General features: G+C 41.2%; 1 protein-coding gene, 1 non-coding gene and 1 pseudogene across 7 annotated transcripts in view; all 3 read right to left on the reverse strand.

Annotated features, from left to right (window-relative positions):
• UNC13B (unc-13 homolog B) overlaps positions 1–19201 on the reverse strand; it is a 128085-nt gene extending 108884 nt beyond the window's left edge. For 4 of the 6 annotated variants that reach the window (XM_036433455.2, XM_036433453.2, XM_036433452.2 and 1 more), the window contains exon 1: positions 18862–19187. In XM_036433455.2, the coding sequence (XP_036289348.1) occupies positions 18862–18883 (22 nt within the window). In that variant the 5' untranslated portion in view covers positions 18884–19187. Of the gene's footprint in view, positions 1–18861 lie in introns of all 6 variants that reach the window. The other 2 variants (XM_045580026.1, XM_036433454.2) reach the window with 2 other exon arrangements.
• LOC118716823 lies at positions 768–871 on the reverse strand. Its single transcript, XR_004987281.1, has one exon. It is a non-coding gene; the product is annotated as a U6 spliceosomal RNA (small nuclear RNA).
• On the reverse strand, positions 4520–5964 carry LOC118716359 (annotated as a pseudogene).
• Positions 19202–23716: the final 4515 nt, after the last annotated feature.

The raw sequence follows: 23716 nt of genomic DNA on the forward strand, positions 1-23716 counted from the left end.
AGTTCATATTGGTGTATAAAAATGAATCAATTTCTGAATTTTAATTTTGTATTCTGCTACATTGCCAAATTCATTTATTAAATTAATAGTTTTTTTGTGTGGAGTCTTTAGGGTTTTCTATGTACAATATCATGTCATTTGCAAATAATGACAATTTTACATCCTCCTTCCCAATTTAGATGCCTTTTGTTTCTTCTTGTTGTCTGATCACTGTGGCTAGGACTTCCAGTACTATGTTGAATAAAAGTGGTGAAAATTGTCTTGTTCCTGTTCTAAGGGGAAATAGTTTTAGTTTTTTGTCCACTGAGTATGATGTTGGCTGTAGGTTTGTCATCTATGGCCTTTATTATGTTGAGGTGTAACCATCTATTCTTACTTTACTGAGAGTTTTTATCAAAAATGGGTATTGGGGGAGGGGTGCTACTGGGGTGAGAGGGTCAATGGGGGGAAAAGAGAACATTCGTAAAACTTTCAACAATAAGGATTAAAAAAGAAAAAAAATGGGTGTTGGATTTTGTCAAATGCTTTTTCTGCATCTATTGATAAAATCATGTGATTTAAAAACATGATACCCTAACCGGTTTGGCTCAGTGGATAGAGCGATTCCAGTCAAGGTCATGTACCTTGGTTGCAGGTACATCCCCAATAGGGGGTGTGCAGGAGGCAGCTGATTGATGTTTCTCTCTCATCAATGTTTCTGGCTCTCTCTCCCTCTCCCTTCCTCTCTGTAAAAAAATCAATAAAATATATTTTTAAAATAAATAAATAAAAACATGAAATGCTTCATGAATTTGTGTCATCCTTGCATAGGGGCCATGCTAATCTTTTGTGTATCACTCTAATCTTAGTGTATGTGCTCCAAAATGAGCACCAGATTAAAATTATTGATGCAGTAATTAACACACTCCATTCCTTGTCTATTTTGTTTGATTTTCTAATATATCTTTTCAAATAGTTTATAAATTGCTACCATAATTCCAAATGAGTCATTATATTGGCACCTTTGAGCTTCCTAGGTTTAGCTTGTTAGAGATTTGTAAAAGATCCTTTCCAGTTTCCAAAAACTAAAGATATAAACCCAGAGAGGCCTTGTCAAATTCTAATCTACAACATTCTACTAAGAAAAATAAATCAGGATAAACTGTATACAAAATATGATGCAATTTTATGTAAAAGAAAAAAGTTAATACACAGACAAACACAATAGAGAAGAAAAGACCAGAGTAATTATAATTTTTATTTTTCTCTTGATGTATTTTTCCAAACTGTCCAAAGTATGTACATAGTCCTCTTATAAATGAGAATAATTGTCACCAAAAAACTATCCCTTACCACCCAGATGAAATCTTAACAATTTTATTTGTTCTTCTAATGCTTATCATATTCTGTTCTATATCATAATTACCTCCTCTTATATCTGACTTCCCTATTAGAGTGCAAACCAGCTGAAGGATGGACCACATCTGTGAGCCTTAATAAGTGTTCATGAAGGCTATATTGTGCTTCAGCTGAAAACAGTGAGGCGCATTCGGCTAATTTCACTTAGAGCACAGGACCTTAGTCTCTTGAATAAACGCCTGTTGAATCCACAACAAAAACTAATATACGTACTAAATGCATGTACCAACATTATAGTTCCTTTAACTAGATGGTTTCAAGACTAAAAGTTAAGATATTCAAGTATCATATTTGTCCAAGGCCAGTAGACCAGCACCTTGCAAGACCTAGCCAAGTAGAAAAGTCTACAATTTTATCTCGAGTTGAAAGTCCCAATGTAATGATTACCTTTCTCGATTTACAAGAAGATGGCTGTATTTCAGTTGATTTCCAGGCATGTTTTATACCTTAGGCCAGGCTTTATGAGTTGTTTCCAACTTCTAAACTTTTCAGAACATTGTACCTACCTCTCTGCATTTGTCTGCAAAGTACGTTCATATCTACTACCAGTTGGCCTCTCACTTCAATCCAGTGAAACTGGCACAGTAGTATATTTCCCACTTGACAGAATATGATTCTGAATGAAATTAAGAGCCTTAGAGATAAAATTTTAGTCATTACCTAGTGAGACTCAAAACAGAGTTCTCTTGAACTCAAAATCCTGGATTTTCCATTATGCCACATGTCCTCTCAAGAAAAAAAAGAAGAAAAAAAGGAATTTAGGTTGTAAACACTATTAAACTAGAGCCATAATGAACTCTCCAGCCTATAAAACACCTGCTATAATATTGCCCCTGAATACATACTAAGCAAACAGAAACCATAGCTATAGAGAAACTGATTCACAACCAACATTGTGCAGTCATCTTCCCCTAAGTACTATTTAAAAATAAGACTTCATGCTCCAAAACACTATCTGATATTATTAATTTTGTAGTTTATAGTTTATAATAAGCCAGAAAATTCTAAATTCAACTTTACAATACATAAACATACTAACTTCTGTAGACCCAGTGACCTAATATGTAAAATGAGAATATATAATAAACAAGGTTATTTTGAGAATTATTAATCCTTACTTGCTAATTAGCAGAGAACATGGCAAAGAGGAGACTTACTAAATGTTAATCTCAGTTATTTCACTGGTTCTGAGATGGTGAGACATATTCTCATATTTTAAGAACTCTGGAGTCAAAATGTGTCTTAAAAACAATGATGTTGTCACCCTAGCTGGTGTCATTCAATTGTTTGAAGTGTCATCTCATACACAGAAAGGTCAAGGGTTTGATTCCCAGTCAGGGCATATGCCCAGACTACAGGTTCAATCCCCCCATCCTCTACTAAGGGGAGGCAACCAATGTTTCTCTCTCTCTCTCTCCCAACCCCCGCTCCCATTCCCCCTAAAATCAATAAAAGCATGTCCTCAGGTGCTTTAAAAATAAATTTAAAAATAAATAAAATTAAAAATAATTTTAAAAATAAATAAAATTAAAAAGCAATGATGTGTCTTACCTAAATCAATAAAAAAAAAAATTCCTCAATGGTACTTAAAATAATGATGAGGCTTACAATCTCTGGCATCTTATAGTCAATGAAATACAGCATATCATGATGCTGAGTAAATGTTTATCCTGCCACCATTCCTCCACCCAACAGATCCACACCTTTAACCCTGATCTTCCAAGTCATGTTTCCAACTATATAACACATGGATAGACTGCCAGCACCACAAATTTAACATGTCCAAAACCAAAATCATTATCTCCCAAGAAGCTGTTATTCTTTTTTTCCATTTCCTATCCCAATTAATGACACCATAATGAAAAACCTGACTCCATCTTGACTTCCTTCCTCTTCCTCTCCCAGCTGAGGTCTTTCCTGTCGCTCAGTTGGAATCAAACACTCCATTTCTAAATCCCATTTTATTTTGTAACCTCTATCTTAGAAATTACCAAACTGCATCTTGGCTCTCAGTTTCTTGAGGGTGAGGCCCATTTCTTACTATTTTATGCTAGTGGTCCGGTGCACAGATTCGTGCACATTGAAAGGAAATTAATTAGAAGAAGTATTTTAATATCACTATCACTCTTTCTCTATCAATATCACTCTTTCTCTATAAATTCATGCTTGACAATGACAGATCAAAACACACACGTGCAACTAGTGCCCGCAAGAGCTTTATATGTATCATGCATGCGCACAGGCACAAGTCAACTCAGCCTTTTAGCTATAACTAGAGGCCCAATGCACAAAATTCGTGCAAGAGTAGGCCTTCCTTTCCCCCCGGTTGCTGGCATCAGCTTCTCTCTGACACCTGGGACCCGGGCTTCTCTCCAGACACTGGCAGGCACCTGGGACCTAGACTTCCCTTGCAGCCCCAGCTTCGTCCAGGTCATCCGGAATCTATACTAATAAAAGGACAATATGCTAATTAGACCAGACATCTTCTGGACATCCTTCCAGACAAAGCCACGGTAGCAGGGGCCAAGGCAGAAGTGGTTAGGGGTGATCAGGCCAGCAGGGGAGGGTAGTTAGGGGCAATCAGGCTGGCAGGGGAGCAGTTAGGGGGCGATCAGGTTGGCAGACAGAGATGGGCGGGGTGGGGCGCGCAGCAGCGGCAGGTGGGAAGCCTGCCAGAAGCACTGTTCTTTTTTCTTTTCTTTTCTTTTTAAATATATTTTATTGATTTTTCAGAGAGGAAGAGAGGGAGATAGAGAGCTAGAAACATCGATGAGAGAGAAACATCGATCAGCTGCCTCCTGCAGTTTCATTCCTACAAACTTTCGCCCTAATGTGGCCTACAAGGCTCTTCATGTGGGCTCCATCTATCTCCCTAGCCTCGTCATGACCCATGTTTTCCCTTGCTCAGTGCACACCAGCTATGCATGCCTTCTTTCAACTCCTCCTCCTCACCACAAGGCCTCTGCACATCCTATTTCCTCTGACTAGAAATTCTTCTCCTTCCTTCTCTTGCTTAAGAACTCTTCTTCTTTCAAATTTCAGTTCAATCTTCACTTTGTTAGGTAAAGCTTCTTAGACCTAGTACTAAGTAACTTCCCCTATCACACGTTCTCATAACATATACTCTCCTTTATTGAACAAATCACAGTTGCACTTTTTATGCAAAAAAACCATAAGCATTTATTTGTAGGTCTTACTTAATACAGCAAAATGTTAAAGAAATTGAGAACACTGCTCATTTTTCTAATTTAATTTGATATATAAAATGGAACTTCTTCAGAAAAAAAAGATTTGCATGAAATTTACCTTATCTATGATTCATGCTCTAAGACACGTGTCAAACACAAGGCCCGCGGGCCAAATCCGTCCCGCCAGGCCTTGCAATGTGGCCCGCACCGCGCTGTCATCACTGCACTCCGCTGCGTTTCCATCACAATGACAGTTTATGACTGTTCAGTAAACCATTCGGCCCGCGATTTAGGCTGGATTTTAGATTTTGGCCCCTTCTCTGATTGAGTTCGACACCCCTACTAAGAGTACATTTTATAAAAATCAGCAACCAGGTTTCCTCTGGGTTTAAATTGAAATGAACATGATAAATAAGTAATTTTATTTGATGTAGTTGCAAAAAGAGTCAATAATCCTTTCAAGAAAGAGACTATTTCATTTCCTCCCAATTTGGATTCACCATAAACACAATCCACAAATGTTATTGGAACTTCGCCAATAGTATAATTCAACTGTCTTGCTCAAACAATCATTTCCATCTGGAAAACATAGCCTTTAGAAACACATTTTTCTATTAATTTCTGTAGAACTTCTTTTCAATATAACCTGAAATTTCCTGTTAAATCAGATGCTCCTGGTCTCAGCAAAATCTGAGTTACAAAATTGGCCCATGGCTGATTTTCTTTTCAAATCTCAGCCATCACCACCTCCATTTCCTTTGTAAGAGTTCCAGAGATAATGTCAAAATTACCTTCCTTTAGGGAGATCTGGGGGAGATAAGAGATCAACCGAAGGACTTCTATACATGCATATAAGTACAATCAATGGACATAAAACTCGGAGGGAGGGTATGTATGGGAGGGTAGGGCAATGTTAAAATATGTACACAGATAATAATTTAATAAAAATATATATTTTTTAATTACCTTCCTTTTGCTTCCTAATGAGTTCAAGAATAAATTTTGGATGGTGTGAGAGATAAGCCTCCATAATAATTATGTAATTTCCTATAATTATAATGTTTCATTCCATGTTTATATGCAGTTCCTAGTCTCAACTTTTTCTCCCATGTTCTTGGAATAATTTTGTCTGATCCATAGATCTCCAACTGTTCAGCAACCTCCCTTGTTCCATCTGGGCTCCCATCATCTATGATTATAATTTCATAGTCGATTCCACTCTCGGAGAAGCTTTTCACCAGCAGCCACATGATGAGGGGCAAGTTCTCGTGCTCATTGTAGGTGGCAACAGCACTGAATACTTGTCCTGTCCAAGGGTGCGCTCCTCAGGCTCCCAATGAGATCTCAGAGGGGTGTGATTTGCTGTCTTGGAGGCCATGGGAGAACTGCGCCTCACAGCTGCATTTATCAACTTGTAAGATTCTCCTTTGAGCCAAAACCGGTTTGGCTCAGCAGTAGAGCGTCGGTCTGCGGACTGAAAGGTCCCGGGTTTGATTCTGGTCAAGGGCATGTACATTGGTTGCGGGCACATCCTCAGTAGGGGGTGTGCAAGAGGCAGCTGGTCGATGTTTCTCTCTCATTGACGTTTCTAGCTCTCTATCTCTCTCCCTTTCTCTCTGTAAAAAATCAATAAAATATATATTAAAAAAAAAGATTCTCCTTTGATTAATAATGTCTATTCCCTCACTCGTCTATACAACTTCCAAGAAGTCAAGGGATTTTTTTTTAAAGAAGTCTTATTTTTTTTAATATATTTTTATTGATTTTTCACAGAGAGGAAGGGAGAGATATAGAGAGATAGAAACGTCGATGAGAGAGAAACATCGACCAGCTGCCTCTTGCACACCCACTACTGGGGATGTACCCACAACTCAGGTACATGCCCTTGACCGGAATCGAACCTGGGACCTTTCAGTCCGCAGACCGACGCTCTACCGCTGAGCCAAACCGGTTTCGGCTCAAGAGATTTTTTAAAATCATACTTCTGCTCCAAGTACCTGGCACAAGAGCTGTTGAAAGGATGAATAAATGAAACCTTTTGTATGCTCAAGCTCACTAAATCATTTCCACCTACTTTCAGCTGATGAATCTTATATTCTGCTTTATAGGGAAATCAGTTATCATCTGTTCCTACCCCCATCTCATCTTGATCTTCCTCTTCTTACAGATTCCTTCCCTTCATGCCCCAAACATTCAGATTTCCTCTCTCACAAGACCACTCTCAACCCTTCTCTACACGGCAAACCTTCCCATTGCAGTCTATACTTGCTAATTCCACTTCTTTACTTCCCAAATATACTCCTCAACCATGGCAATATGCTGCCTACTCTCACACTACTCTAATGAAACTGCTCTAATTTTCAGATCCAATGAACCTGCTGTTTTATTCTCAACCGGTATCATTAATCTCTATCATCTGATTATTCCTTCCTGAAACTACCTCTAATTTAAACTTCAGACAGACACAGAACTCTCCATTTTCCTGCAGTTCTGACCAAATCTATCAACTCTTCTGCCCATTCCTTTAAGCTACAGCATTCATTCATTTTTTCCTCTTTAATCCTCTGTAGGCAAATTTAGCCAAGCTAATGTGTTTACTATCGAACACCTTCAACTCCCAAAGATTTATCTCTAACACAGACTTCTCTACTAAGCTATAGACACTCATTTTCAGGTACCATTTTCAAGGGTCATCTGCAACAAGATTATTGATACTTTTAACTCAATATATCTTATATGTAATTTATCTTACAGATTAACATCAACAAAAAGTATTTATTAAGCTCCTATTTTATTAATCCTCACCGAGGATACTTTTTTCCAATAGGTTTTTTAGAGAGAATGGAAGGGAGAGAAAGAGACAGAGAGAGAGAGAAACAGTGATGTGAGAAGAGACACATCAACCAATTGCCTCTCGTACACACCCTGACCAGGGCCGGGGAACAAGCCTGCAAATAAGGTATGTGTCCTTAATTGGAATCAAACCTGGGACACTTCAGTCTGCAGGCTGACTCTCTAACCACTGAGAAAAGCCAGCTAGGGCTTTTAAATGGAATTATCAATATTAAAGATGTAGAAATTAAGATTCAATTAAGTAACTCAAAAATAGAGCTGATATATTACCAACTCAAGTCTGTCTAAAACCAAAGCCTTTTTTTTCTAATATATTTTATTGATTTTTTTACATAAACATCTACTCTATATCACAGTACTAAAGTACTAGTATAGTGAGAGTAAAAGCTAGAAAGACACACTGGAGAATATGATCAGATAAATGGAAAAGTTTAAGATTACAAAAGCAGCCCTGGCTGGTTTGGCTCACTCGGTCTGTGGACTGAAAGGTCCCAAGTTCCATTCCAGTCAAGGTCACGTGCTCAAGTTGTGGGCTCAATCCCGGGTAAGGGATGTGCAGAAGGCAGCCAATCAATAGTTCTCTCTAATCGTTAATGTTTCTCTTTTTTTTAAATTATATTTTATTGATTTTTTACAGAGAGGAAGAGAGAGGGATAGAGAGTTAGAAACATCGATGAGAGAGAATCATTTATCAGCTGCCCCTTGCACACCTCCCACAAGGGGATGTGCCCACAACCCAGGTACATGCCCTTGACCAGAATCGAACCTGGATCCTTTCAGTCCACAGGCCGATGCTCTATCCACTGAGCCAAACTGGTTTCAGCTCATCGTTGATGTTTCTATCTTTCTCTCCCTCTCTCTCTGAAATTAATAAAAATATTAAATAAATAAATAAATAAAATTACAAAAGCAGAGCACCAATCCAAGGAGCAGCATGCTCTATGATGTGATCAGGGGTGCGAATGGATGGCATGAAGTGGACATAGATATTTATATCTATACTAGAGGCCAGATGAATAAAATTTGTGTATGGGGGTGGGGGGTGAGTACTCTCAGCACAGTCTGTACCCTCTCCAATCCTGGACTCCTCAGGAGATGTTTGATCCCTAAACTGGCAGTCAGACATCCCTCTTGCAATCCAGGACCACTGGCTCCTAACTGCTTACCTGCCTGCCTGCCTGATCACCTCTAACTGCCTCTGCCTGCCAGCCTGATCACCCCTAACTGCCTCTGCCTGCCAGCCTGATCACCCCTAACTGCCCTCCCCTGCCAGCCTGGTCGCCCCCACCACTGTGGCTTTGTGCGGGAGGATATCCGGTCTAATAGCATATTACCCTTTTATTAGTATAGATCATGCAACATAAGCCTTAAGGTAGAATTGCATTAGGTGAAATGAAGAGACAGTTCATTAAAAAATGTAAATTGGTTTGATATGATTCAAATCCACTTGTTTATTACAAAAATCAAGTCTTTAAGAATAGGATTGCTTGCCCTAGCTGGTTTGGCTTAGTGGCTAGAGCTTCAGCCTGAGGACTGAAGGGTCCCAGGTTCAATTCTAGTCAAGGGCATATGCCTGAGTTGCAGGCTGGATCCCCAATACAGGAGGCAGCTGATGAATGATGCTGATGAATCTCTCATCGTTGATGTTTCTATCTTTCTCCTTCACCCTTCCTCTCTGAAATCAATAAAAATCTATTTTTAATATATTTTATTGATTTTTTTACAGAGAAGAAGAGAGAGGGATAGAGTGTTAGAAACATCGATGAGAGTACTGGGGATGTGCCTGCAACCAAGGTACATGCCCTTGACCAGAATCGAACTCAGGACCTTTCAGTCCCCAGGCCGACGCTCTAGCCACTGAGCCAAACCGGTTTCGGCAATAAAAATCTATTTTTAAAAATAAAAAATAAGACTGCTTTGCTATCAAAGCCAAGTAAGGTGTGTCATTCGTTGTCCCTGATGAAGTCTGAGCAGCTCAGTTGCTAAGCAACTTCGCTGGGTTCTTATCAAATAAAATTTGTGAGAAAGCAACTACGCCCATCATGAATTTAGGCTATAAAGACCAAACGTTGGGGAGAACAGTGCTTTTGGGGTAGGAGACAGTGAGGGTCAGCGGCTGGGAGGCAGGGAAGACACAGGAATGCCCAGTGCCTGGAAGCACCAGAAGGTGTGGGATATGCAAATCTGCTGGGGGTGGGGTCAGGCCTGCACTCCAAGAGGTCATGTCCAGAGAGAGGGCAGTGGTGCGGTTCCCGGGAACCCCTTCCTGCGAGGCTCCTCCTCCTCCCCTTAAGCCCCTAACCTGTCCTTTTGGATGAAGGGGGTGGGAAGCAGGCACGCAATGCCTGGGTGGGACGCCCCTCAGTCCCAGATCTCTCCCAGGGTGGGGAAGGGGTGTTTGTATTGGTTTATTTGATTCTTCTTACACGCTGAAGGGGGTGGCAGGGGAGTGTCTGCCAGACATGGTTTCCTTCTACTAGCTCGCCAGAGCTGCCCCACGTGATGCCTTTTCCCTTCCTTTCCCACTGCCCCGAGCTAACACGCATGAGATCGCCAGGGACGAAACTGGGGCCCGTTGTGCTGTGCGGAGATTGCATTCCACAGGAAGTTGCCTGATCCAGGGAGGGTTGGGGTCATTCACTGCAGGAAAGGCTCTAATTCCGCTCAGATAGGCACTGGCTGAGCCATTTGCCAAGCGTTTATCATCCCTTCTGGCTGTTTCCTTGGAAACCACAAACTCAAGATAGCAGAGCCAGGGGCACCCCCAGGACGGGTGGCCACCAGGCCTGCACACGCCTCCACCAGGGGCCACCCTGGGCCAGGCTGCACAGAGGCCCTCCTGGTGATGGCAGTCCCCGCCCACCTGCTCCTGCTGAGCATGCCTCCTGAGCAGTTGTGATGTTACTGTGTCCTGGCTAATTTGCATATTCCTCTATTAGTAGTAGTAGTAGTAGTAGTAGTAGTAGTAGTATATAGAATCATTTAGACTAGGGGTGTCGAACTCAATCAGAGAAGGGGCCAAAATCTAAAATCCAGCCTAAATCGCGGGCCGAATGGTTTACTGAACAGTCATAAACTGTCATTGTGATGGAAACGCAGCGGCGTGCAGTGATGACAGCGCGGTGCGGGCCACATTGCAAGGCCTGGCGGGACGGATTTGGCCCGCGGGCCTTGTGTTTGACACATGTGATTTAGACCCTTCTCCTTGGCAAGCAGATTTCCTTTTCCCTTTTGCAGATGAAAGCTCCACAAATTTGGCTAATAAATAACAGATAGAAATCATATAGGTGAGCTAGCCCTTTGATTGAATCATCTTTATCACACTCTGACTCATATAAAAGCAATTATCTTCCCACTGTCCAGATGCCAGTCCCTCCTTAGTTGACAGGCAGATCTTCCTCACTTGCTGCCCTCTGGTCTCTTCCCTCTCAACATCACTCACAGTAAAACATTATTGAAATTAATAAAGCAAACAGCTGCAAAAGAAATTACCAGTCCAACACAATCCATAGGCCTATCTGTTCTCACAGTCCTACATAAGTACTTACTTAATGCCGAGAAACAGAACAAACAGAAGCAGCAATAGGGGCCCGTTTCTTATTGATGAAGAAATTGCTTTTTTCTATTTATATGATTATTTAGAAGAAAATAGCTTGTATATCTATACACCCTAGCACAAATTCTCTCCTATAATATTATATTTTACCACATATTTTATCACTAACAAAAAAAAACCAACAACAAAGCCCTCTTGACTTTTTTTCCCTTTGATGCCATAGGGAAAGTTCAGTGGACAGTTTATTTTTTGTTTATTTTTATTTTTTTAATATATTTTATTGATTTTTTACAAAGAGGAAGGGAGAGAGATAGAGCTAGAAACATCGATAAGAGAGAAACATCGACCAGCTGCAACCAAGGTATCATACATGCCCTTGACCGGAATCGAACCTGGGACCTTTCAGTCCACAGACCGACTCTCTACCACTGAGCCAAACCGGTTTCGGCTCAGTGGACAGTTTAGTACTATATAAAACTGAGACTCAGGGACACAGACAGATAACAGTTTGGTGGTTATAGAAGGAAGGGAGGGTGCAGGGTAAAGAGATCAAATTTATGGTGATGGAAGATGATTTGACTATGGGTTGAGGGTGCACAATGCAATGCACAGATCATGTATCATAGTAATGAATACTTGAAACCTATATGACCCTATTAACTAATGTCACCCAAATAAATTTAAAAATAGAAAAAGAATGAAGTTCATTAATTTAATAAACACTATTCTATGGTATTGGAGTCAGATAATGTGACCTTTGGGAAAGTGGGAGGGAATAGTGACTGAGAGGAAGGATAAGCTGGGCTTCTGGGATTGTTAGTAGTGTTCCATTTCTTGTCCTATATGGTAGTCACATGAATGTGTTCACTTTATGATAACTTGGTGAGGCTTACACTTAAGATATATGTACTTTTCTTTATGTATGTAATAAGTGAATACAAAAACTTTAATATACAAATAGCAAATCTTCTCTGACCTTTAATAAAAGCCTACCATTGAGTGGAAGCCTTACCAATAATAATAGAAAGTATGTATAAAACACTCCTCAAACTTAAAGAATTGTACTTTAAAAATTAGAAAATAGTGTTTTTCCACTCCAACAGAACCTTAACTTATTCTGCTTATCCCATATCAGACCTAACATTCCTAATAGATTCTGGGTTTATATAAGAAATGAGATGTTTTAAAACCTACTTAGCCCTGGCCGGTGTGGCTCAATTAGGTGAGGATTGTCCCATGCAGCCAAAAGGTCCACAGTTTGATTTATGGTCAGGCACATGCCCAGGTTGCAAGCTTGATCCCCAATAGAGGGTATGCAGGAGGCAGCAGATTGATGCTTCTCTTTCATCGGTGTTTCTCTGTCTCTCTCCCTCTCCTTCCTCTCTCTCTAAAATCAATAAAAACATATTTTTAAAAAATATTTCTATTCCTTGTGCTCTTATCTATTATATAGATATGTATCATAAACAGGTTCAGAGAAGGTCCTCAACAAATATTTACTAATGATACTCAGCCCAAACTTTAAACAAACTCACATAGCAAAGTCTAAAATACATACCAACAGGTAAAAATAGGAGAAAAACTCAGCCTACTGGCCTAAAGAGTGCAACTACCAGAAATTCCCCTTTTCAAAACTAAGCAATTACAGAATGGACTTCTTATAAGGAAGAGAATCATTTATGACAACAGTTATCTATGACAAAGGAAATTGGTGTTTTCCTCCTTCACTGCTGCCTAGATCAGACAAGGCACAATCAACTTCCTGATGCCACAGCTAAGCAAAAGGAACCCAGCAGCAACTCAGCTTATAAGGGCAGGGACTATAATGTGAAGTAAACCCAGCAGCAAGGAATTACCTGAGCTATCTTAGAAGACAATACTGTTGGGGGGGAAATGAGAAGTACTTGACTCTAAATTCTAAAATCATTACTATTCCTACTTTCCACAGTGACAGTAAGCCAAAACACAGCTGACCCTTGAATCGCTCAGGGATTAGGGACACTGGACCCCATCCCATAGTAAAAAAATCCACATTTAACTTTTTACTCCCCCAAAGTTAACTACTAATAGCCTACCATTGAGTGGAAGCCTTACCAATAACAAACAGCCAATTAATAAATATTTTGTATGCTATATATATTACATATTTTATTCTTACAGTAAAGTATGCTAGAGAGCCCGGCCAGAGCTCAGTGGTTGAGTGTTGACCTATGAACCAGGAGGTAATGATTTAATTCCGACTGGGCACATGACCAATTGCTGGCTCAGTCCCCAGAAGGCAGCTAATCAATGATTCTCTCTCATCATTGGTGGTTCTATCTCTCTCTCCCTCTCCCTTCCTCTCTGAAATCAATAAAAATATATATTTTAAAATGTATGCTAGAGAAAATAAAATGTTTTGATTGATTTTAGAGAGAAGAAAGAGGGGGAGAAAAGAGAAAGAGAAACATTGATGTAAGAGAGAAATATCAATCAGTTGCATCCCATATGCACCCTGACCCGTGATCAAACCCACAACCTGGGTATGTGCCCTGACCAGGAATTGAACCCAAAACCTTTTGATGTATGAGACAACGCTCTAACCAACTGAGCCACCTGGCTAGGACTAAAAAGAATTAGCTTAGCCGAAACCGGTTTGGCTCAGTGGATAAAGCGTTGGCCTACGGACTGAGAGGTCCCTGGTTCGATTCCGGTCAAGGGCATGTACCTTGGTTGCGGGCATATCCCCGGTGGGGGCTGTGCAGGAGGCAGCTAGTTGATGTTTCTAGCTCTCTATCCCTCTCAATTCCTCTCTGTGTAAAATCAATAAAATATATTTAAAAAAAAAAAAGAATTAGCTTATAGGAACATATATCATTAAGTTTTTGTGGTTGGTTTTAAAAAAAATATATTTTGCCGGGACCGGTTTGGCTCAATGGATAGAGCGTCGGCTTGGGGACTGAAGGGTTCGATTCCGGTCAAGGGCATGTACCTTGGTTGCGGGCATATCCCCGGTAGGGGGTGTGCAAGAGGCAGCTGATCGATGACTCTCTCATTGATCTTTCTAACTATCTCTCTCCCTTCCTCTCTGTACAAAAATCAATAAAATATATTTAAAAAAATAAATAAATAAAAAATAAAATAAAATAAACATTTTTATTGATTTCAGGTAGGGAGAAAGAATTGTTGATTGGCTGCCTCCTGCACAACCCACACTGGGGATTGAGCCCACATCCCGGGCATGTGCCCTGACCAGAAATCGAACAGTTGATGCTCAACCACTGAGCCAAGTGGCCAGGCTATTTTTTGTTTTTTATTTTTTTAACAAGTCAAATGTAATCACTTCTGACTCAAATTAGAGGAGAGAAAGCCATGGCTCAATTATAAACCCTGCGGCAATTACAAAGAAAAATAGAAAGACTCAATTCTCAAAATGCTTATAATTTGTAGAAACTAGTCATGAACACCATGACAACGAAAGTTAAAATTCTTAATTTAGTTTACTGGAGTTGCTAATGTTGTACTGGCACCCATGGAAGCAAAAAGACATCAGTATTCTAAGAAAAACCGTGCTAAATATTTTCAGAAAGATTAAGTAAGCTCTATAAAAGGTTAGTTTCTTAAAATTTTTCAAGTGAAGCCTCCCACTCAACATAGATACCCCTTTTAGAACACAGTTACCATTCATTCCATTTCTGTTTAAAGCTTCCTATGTCAAAAGTCTTATAAGTAGTCCATTCCATTTGTCAAGAACAACCCTAATTGTTAAAGTTCTTCCTTACAGGACTTGTATACATGCATATAAGTACAACCAATGGACATAAAACTCTGGGGAGGGAGGGTATGTATAGGAGGGAGGGAGGGGGACAAAAAAAATCAATAAAATATATTTTAAAAAAATAAAATAATAAAATAAATAAATAAAGTTCTTCCTTACATTAAACTAATATCTAATTTCCTACAATTTTCAATCATTAGTTGACTTGTCCCAGTTCTGTCCTCTGGAACAACAGGTGTTTTTTTTAATGATTTTCATCTACTATAATGAACCTTTCCCTCTTAGATCTTTTCAAAACTAAACCTCTCAATTCCAAAAATGGCTTCTACACCCTCATTATTCTAATTATTCTCCTCTGAAGAAATTCTAGCTTTTCAATGTGCCTCTTAGAATTCAAATACCCACCCTGAACACAAAAATTCCAGATCTGAGACTGGTTTGGCTCAATGGATAGAGCGTCAACTTGGGGACTGAAGGGTCCCGGGTTCGATTCTGGTCAAGGGCATGTAACTTGGTTGCGGGCATATCCCCAGTAGGGGGTGTGCAAGAGGCAGCTGATCAATGACTCTCTCTCATCGATGTTTCTAACTACCTCTCTCCCTTTCCCTCTGTACAAAATCAATAAAATATATATTTTTTTAAAAATCCAGATCTTATCTGACTAGTGCTATTATCCCCTTTGTCTGGGTCACCATGAGTATAACAATACTCATGTGCCAGGCTGTTTACAATCCATTGCCAAATTAGTGACACTGTTAAGATCATAAGTAATTTGATTTAAGAGTTTAAAGAGGCGGAAACCGGTTTGGCTCAGTGGATAGAGCATCGGCCTGTGGACTGAAAGGTCCCGGGTTTGTTTTGCTTTTTTTTAAAATATATTTTATTGCCGAAGCCGGTTTGGCTCAGTGGTAGAACATCAGCCTGCGGACTGAAAGGTCCCAGGTTCGATTCCGGTCAAGGGCATGTACATTGGTTGCGGGCATATTCCTGGTAGGGGGTGTGCAAGAGGCAGCTGTTCGATGTTTCTCTCTCCTCGACGTTTCTAGCTCTCTATATCTCTCTCTCTTCCTCTCTGTAAAAAATCAATAAAATATATTTTTTTAAAAATTAAAAATAAATAAATAAATATATTTTATTGATTTTTTTTTTTTTTGAAGAGAGAGGGATAGAGAGTTAGAAACATCAATGAGAGAGAATCATCGATCAGCTGCCTCTTGCACACCCCCTACTGAGGATGTGCCTGCAACCAAGGTACATGCCCTTGACCGGAATCGAACCCGGGACCTTTCAGTCCGAAGGATGACGCTCTATTCATTGAGCCAAACCAGCTTTAGCAGGTCCCAGATTTGATTCCGGTCAAGGGCATGTACCTTGGTTGAGGGCACATCCCCCTGGTGGGGGGTGTGCAGGAGGCAGCTGATCGATAATTCTCTCAGCGATGTTTCTAACTCTCTATCCCTCTCTCTTCCACTCTGTGAAAAATCAATTAAAAAAAAAAAAAAAAATATATATATATATATATATATATATATATATATATATTTTTTATTTTTTTAAGATGATTGAGGAATTGAGGGAGTTTTCAATAGACACTGTAGACTATAAGCTGGGAAAGGGAGCATACATTTAAGATAAACAGAAAATACAGAAAGAAAACAATTTCAGGGTTATAAATAAATACAGAGCAGGGCAGAGACAGGGATGAACCAAGTTAGTACTAGAGCAAAGTACCTACGATACGCAATAACATAGAGCCAAAAAGCAGAGCAGGAGTCATACTACTTGTATTGTGAGCCCTTAACCTACATAACTAAAGGGTTAGATCAAGAAATTGAGTCCTAGCTGGTTTGGCTCAGTAGGTAAAGCATTGGCCTGCGGACAAAGGGCCCCAGGTTCAATTCCAGTCAAGGGCACATACCTTAGCTGCAAGCTCCTCCCAGGCCGGGGCTGCGTGCAGGAGGCAACCAATCAATGTTGTCTCTCACATTGATGTTTCTCTCTCTCTCTCTCTCTCTTTCTCTCTCTCTCTCTCTCTGTCTCTGTCTCTGTCTCTTCCACTATCTCTAAAAATCAATGGAAATATATCCTCAGGTGAGGATTAACAGAAAAAGAAAATGAACTGTTAGTTGAGATGGTCAGGGTGATAAAAATCACTATCAGTTTGCCAATGTCTACATCAAATCAATGACTGTGTGAAATTTCACTTCAATGAAAAAATTTCTAATTCAGTTCTACTCTAACATGAACAGAAATTGAGTTGTTCTACAATATCATCACACAGTCTTCTTTCAGAACATGAACAACATTCTTAACTGCCAAAATGTCATTTTAGAAAGATTTCTTTTCATCCATTTTTATAGATTTCCCCAGAATGAATAATTTGCCATTTAACATGAATACTTCTAATCAAAGTAGCTGCTTGTTTCAGTAATTAATAATCTTCAGGATCTCCATTCAAAAGACAATGACCTGCTGGTCTCCCTCCAATTCCCCAGGTCAAAAAAAAAAAATTGAAATTTGACTAATGAGCATTAAAAGATGAAGATGTTAAACAGCAGAATTTCTAGGCATGAACGCTGTCCAATATTACAACAAATAAAAATAACAGCTGCTCCATCTCTGAAGTGATTTAAATTCAATTAAATAGGATTTTCTTGTTTACTATTGCTCCTGCCTAAAGACTCTTTCATAAAGACTAGCTCTGCAATATGATGTGTCCAAGAGATAGTGCAAAATCCTACCTCTCCCAAATCCTGCTACTCAACAGCAGGGATCTAAAGGAATAGATTCCCAGCTGCTGAGAGGAATGTCTTACTAAAAGCAAAGCAAAATTCTCATTAATGAAAAACCACCCATGAAAGAAAAAAATTCTGTGTGTCTCATAATCCCCGGAAATAGCCAAATCCATTTTGGGTTAATGCAGGTTTAACAAAACAGCGCAAGTGAAAAGACAGGAGCAGTTCCGTTTGCCAGCAGCTGAGAGAAAACACTTATCAGAGAGATCACAAACAATGCTTCTGTTCCACAGAGCCAAACTCCAACTCGAACTCTCAATAAAAGATTCACCCAGGAAAAGGCTCTTTTGGATAAATTCTCTCTCACACTCACAAGCCACCTTACCCCATCTTGTTCAGCACAGGTTATAACAGGCTGTAACTTAAATTCCCCAAGATCAAATTCAACAGGTAATCCAATCCTGCTTTTTTCTGGTCAGATTCCCTCTTAAAAAGCACAGTCCTTGCATCCATTCAAAACCAGCTTAGACCTTGTATGTCCAGCACAGAAAAATACAAACACCTGTAAGAAAAAGTCTCTACCTTCCTGGAGCTTAGTCCATGCACTTTGCTTCATATGAACCCCAAAACTCTTGCCTTGAAATACCTTCTTAAAGATGGAGCAAGTGTCCTCCGTTAAAAAGCAATAAAGGCCCTTCATCTTTAATAGTTTACTATGACAGGAGCAAAACAAATCAATCAGTTCATCAATCACTTCCTATGCTCTGCTCAGGAAGGAGAATCCAACACGCCTTTGCAAGTCCACTGTGAGCAAAGCCTTATCCTCGATTACAGGGAAGGAGCAGGGGACAAGACAAGCAATAGAGGGAGTGCAAGCCAAGAAATAGGACGGAAGAAGGGGGGATGTGACAGCTGTCCCATAACGTATTCAAATATTTTTTTCTAAAAAAAGAAAAAGAATCTGCTCCTAAGCGACTGCAGTTTGAACAGTGCAAGGAGGAGAAAGGAAAGAAGAATGGGAGACTGCCCACTATCGACAGGCACCAACTATTATTCCCGGTCTCCTTCCTCCCTCGGTCCACGCTCATTGGGGAGCGTGCCGGTCACTGTTTGTCTAATAGGATCTGGGCCTGTCACATGGCCATTGACATGGAGAGGTAGCAGCCTCTCCACGGGAGCCTGAGGAAAAGCAGGCGTGGAAAGAACTCTCCAAATGCTTGTGAATAAGTTCACACGATCGTCCCCCGAGGCACCGACGGGAAGTGAAGTTTGGAAAGGATGGGGTACCCCGACGTCCACCGGAGGCGTGTGGGGACCTCTCAGCTCCCCGGCCCTACCCCACCCCAACCCCAGCCCCTCGGAGCGTGCACTCACCGCGCACGCAGAGCAAGGACATGGCCGAGGTGCGGGCGGGCGAGCCGCCGCCGCGCCGCCGCCGCACCCTCTTTCCTTTCAGCAGGTGCCGCGGCCGCTCCCGCACTCCGCCCGGCGAGTCCGGCCGCTCTTCATGGTCCCCGCTGCGGGCAGCGCTCCGCCGCTCCCTCGGGCCCGCTCCAGTCCTCACCGTCTGAGGGGGTTCTCGATAATGGTGAGTACCGGCCGGCGGGCGGGGTACTGGGCGCGGCAGCACGGCGCCATCGCTGGGAGAAAGGAGCGACCGGGACTCCCTCCCTCCACTCCACCCCACCGGGATCCGAGCGGGCGCCGGACAGAACCACGCGCGGCGTCCCGCCTCCCAGCCAATCAGCTCGCGCCCAGTCCACCAGCCCCGCCCCCACACGAGCACGTAGGGGGCGGGGCCTCCCTCTGCCTTCGGGGCGGACCTCCCTCTGCCCCGAGTGAAGGCGGCGCCGCCACTAAGGAGGCTTAAAGCGGAGAGGGGCGGGCTTCCCACCTGTTGTGAGGCTTGGCATTGAAGCCCTGGGCTCTTCCTTCGCGGGCGGGCTTCCAGCCGAGAACAGGTTCTTTTCATTCAAGATTTTCATTGGACCGAGACCGGTTTTGCTCAATGGATAGAGCGTCGGCTTGGGGACTGAAGGGTCCCGGGTTCGATTCCGGTCAAGGGCATGTACCTTCCGGTCAAGGGCATGTACCTTGGTTGCGGGCATATTCCCAGTAGGGGGTGTGCAAGAGGCAGCTGATCGATGACTCTCTCTCATCAGTGTTTCTAACTCTCTAGCTCTCTCCCTTCCTCTATGTACAAAATCAATAAAATATATTTTTTTAAAAAAGATTTTCATTGGACTTCCTTAAAGGGTCTATGAGCTGATGAAGTACCTACCTGTAATAATTTGACGAGATCGTACCACGCAAGCACTGACGGCGGCCAAGCACTGACGGGGAAGGGGAGAACATGAGTGAGCCTAAGTAAAACTATCTGGAGCCCTCAGTGATCTATATATTTTCTCACGCTCCCCATTTTTGTCTCCAGTGTCTTCATTGTGCCAAGTATATAGGAATTAGTCCATAAATGAGGACTTCTGGCAAGAAGATGGGTGGATGAATGCATGCACATGGGATGGAAGTTGAAAAAGGCCAGAGCAGAAAGCAGAAGACACGTGGTATGGTGTACAATACCCCGCCACCCCAAAATTCTGATTTAATTGGTTTGGGGTAGAACAGTGGCATCCTGTGTTTTTTTTTAAAGCTCCAAAGATGATATACATAGCCCACAGACAAGAATGGTGAAGGCCAGGGGAGAGGTGGTGGGAGATGGGTAGGGATAGGAAAAAGTGGGGGAAATGGGAGACATCTGTAATAGTGTCAACAATAAAAAAATAAAAATAAATAAGCAAAATTTTGATAGTAAGCTATCCATGGTCACACACACACAAAGCTCCCCAGATGATTCTAATATGATGCCAGGTTTTACTACCATTAGACTAGATGCTTTCTAAGGCCTCATTAGCCCAGATCAGGTTTCAGTGTTTGCAAGCTTTCAGCCCCATAGGATTCCTCCTGCCAGACCCAGGCAGAGTCTGTCAATCTACCAGAGCCCTGGTCAGCAAACTGTGGCTCTTTGGCCCCTTGAGTGTGGCTCTTCCACAAAATACCATGGCCTGGGCAAGTCTATTTTGAAGAAGTGGCATTAGAAGAAGTTTAAGTTTAAAAAATTGGGCTCTCAAATTTTAATCATACTGTTGATATTTGGCTCTGTTGACTAATGAGTTTGCCAACCACTGTACCAGGGTGTTTGCCTTCCAAAAGCAAACCTAGCTACCATATGATTCCTCTCACTGGAATTGGTGCTCTGAGAGACCGACACTAGAAGCCTTAAGGAGGAAAGGATAAGACTTGATCTTTCCACTGTGTATCCAGATTCGGAGCAATATACACAAACATTTTAAACAGGGCAACTCAGGCAGCCTCATCAACAGAAATACCTGACCCTAAAATGATGGGCAGGTTGGAATATCTAGCTATTTAGCCCAACTTTCGTAAACCACAAGAGCATGAAACTAATAAATAAATAAATAAATAAATAAATAAATAAATAAATAAAAGTGTTAAACTTCTGGGCTCTGGAACCAGAAATTCTCTTAGGGCAGTGGTCGGCAAACTGGGGCTCTTGAGCCACTGTTTGCTGCTCTGTTGACTAATGAGTTTGCCGACCTCTGTCCTAGGGGGTGCACAAGCCAGCCAACAAAGAATGGAAAGTCACTCTGCACTTGGAAACAGTGTAGAATAGTGGGAAACAGCCTAATAAAATTGTAAAGAGCATGAACTTAGGAACCAATCAGATTCACCTGGTGTATTATCTATTATCATGAAACAAATTGCCCCAAATTTTAATGGCTTAAAACAACATTTATTTTTTTAAAATATATTTTATTGATATTTTACAGAGAGGAAGGGAGAGAGATAGAGAGCTAGAAAAGTCAATGAGAGAGAAACATCGACCAGCTGCCTCTTGCACACCCCCTACCGGGGATGTGCTCGCAACCAAGGTTCATGCCCTTGACCGGAATCGAACCTGGGACCCTTCAGTCCACAGACTGACGCACTACCACTGAGCCAAACCGGTTTCTGCACAACATTTATTATTATCGCAATTTCTGTGGGTCAGCAATCTGGGTACAGCTTAACTGGATCCCCTGGTTCAAGGTTTCCTACAGACTGCAATCAAAGTACCAGCCTGACTACAAAAGGATCCACTGTCAAGCTCACTCATGTTATTGTTGGCAAAGACTCAATTCCTCCTGGGCTGTTGGTCTGAGAGAGCTTTAATTTCTTATCGGCTATTGGCTGGTCTCAGTTCTTTGTCATGTGGTCCTTTCCAATGGCAGCTTGCTTCATCGAAATATGCAAGCTAAAAAGGCAATAGTGTCTGCTAGTGAGATGGAAGTCTTAATCTATTGTAAACTAATCACAGAAGTGACATCCCCTCATTTTTGCTTTATTCTATTTATCAGAAGCAAGTCACACTCAAGGGAAGGGGATTACATAAGAACGTGAACACCACCAGGAGTTAGGATCTTTGGGGCCATCTTAGAAATGTGCCTATTACACCTGAATTTGAGTTCTAACTCTGATATTTGTGATCATCAGCAATATTCCAGGAAATAATAATAGGATGGTTTTGAGATTTAAATGAGGAAATACATTTAAATTACCTGGTGTATACTAAATGCCCAATACATGTTTGTTATTACTTAGGTTGTGGACACAGGGAAGGGAATATGGCTGGGAGGTGAAGATTGGCTAAGCAGAGCAGGAGTCAATGTCTAAAGTTGTGGTGTAGGCTCTGAGGCATCCCAATTTACCAGTTAAAAAATTTTTTAAGATATTTTTATTGATTTCAGAGAAGGAGATGGAGAGAAACATCAATGATGAGGGAGAATCATTGAGTGGCTGCCTCCTGCACACTCCCTACTTGGAATTGAGCTTGCATCCTAGGCATGTGCCCGTGACCGGACTTGAACCAAGGACCCTTCAGTCCAGTTTTGCTATCCACTGAGCAAAACTGGCTAGGGCTCCTAGTTACAATTTAAGAGGAAGGACCAGGGCCAGTGTGGCTTTGTTGGTTGGGTGTTGTCCAGTGAACCCTTCCTCTCTCTCTAAAATTAATGAAAACATTTTAAAAATTAGAAAGTCTTAACTGTCACAGCCAAGAGGAACTTGAGACATGACAACTAAATGTAATGGGCTATCCTAGATGGGCTCCTGGAACAGAAAAAGAACATAAGGTAAAAACTAAGGAAATCTGAATGAAGTATAGGCTTTGATTAATTAGTCAATATTGATTCATAAATTGTAACAAATGAACCATACTAAGGTAAGATGATAATAAAAGGGAAATTGTGCATGAGGTATATGGAAACTGTGCTATCTTCACAATATTTTTATAAGTCTAAAATTGTTCTGCCCTAGCTGGTTTGGTTCAGTGGATAGAGCATTAGCCTAAGGACTGAAGGATCCAAGTTCCATTCCAGTAAAGGGTACATGCCCAGGTTGTGGGCTCGGTCCCCCGTGTGGGATGTGCAGGAGGCAGCTGATCAATGATTCTCTCTGATCATAGATGTTTCTATCTCTCTCTCTCTCCCTCCCTCTCCCTTCCCCTCCCTTCCCCTCTGAAATCAACAAAAATATATTTTAAAAATAAAAAATACTTTTTTTCTAAAATTTACATTTTATTTCTTAAAAAATCAAGGAACCCAGCTCATTGGTTGAGCATTGACCTATGAATCAGGAGATCCCGGTTTGATTTCTGGTCAGGGTACATGCCCAGGTTGCTGGCTCCATGCCCAGTATGAAGCCTGCAGGAGGCAGCTGATCAATGATTCTCTCATCATTGATGCTTCTATCTCCCTCTCCCTCTCCTTTCCTCTCTGAAATCAATAAAAATATATTTAAAAATAAAGTCAATTCATTTACACAATCCATACATTTAGTAAATACTCAAAGTTCAAGACCTACCCAAATGATTTCAATATGCTTTTTCCACTACACAATACCCTTCAAACTTTATTCTCTTTAGGATTATATAGGTATTTGTATGACTATCTAAAGCAAGTCCCTTAAAGGCAGAGAAAAAAATTCCCCCTAGTACACCATTAGTGTTCAGTAAACCAGTTTAAGTTAACTACTAAAAACAAAAAAGTCATGGAGATGTGAAGAAACTGAGATTTGATCAGACCTGACCTACCACACAGTCAACTGCATAGCTTGCTCCGCAGGGAGATGTCTTAGGCTCTGGACCGAGGGCCACTCAGTTCAGCAAGAGTCCTGT

Source organism: Pipistrellus kuhlii, unplaced genomic scaffold, assembly GCF_014108245.1.
Source record: "Pipistrellus kuhlii isolate mPipKuh1 unplaced genomic scaffold, mPipKuh1.p scaffold_m20_p_12, whole genome shotgun sequence".
Lineage (NCBI taxonomy): Eukaryota > Metazoa > Chordata > Mammalia > Chiroptera > Vespertilionidae > Pipistrellus > Pipistrellus kuhlii.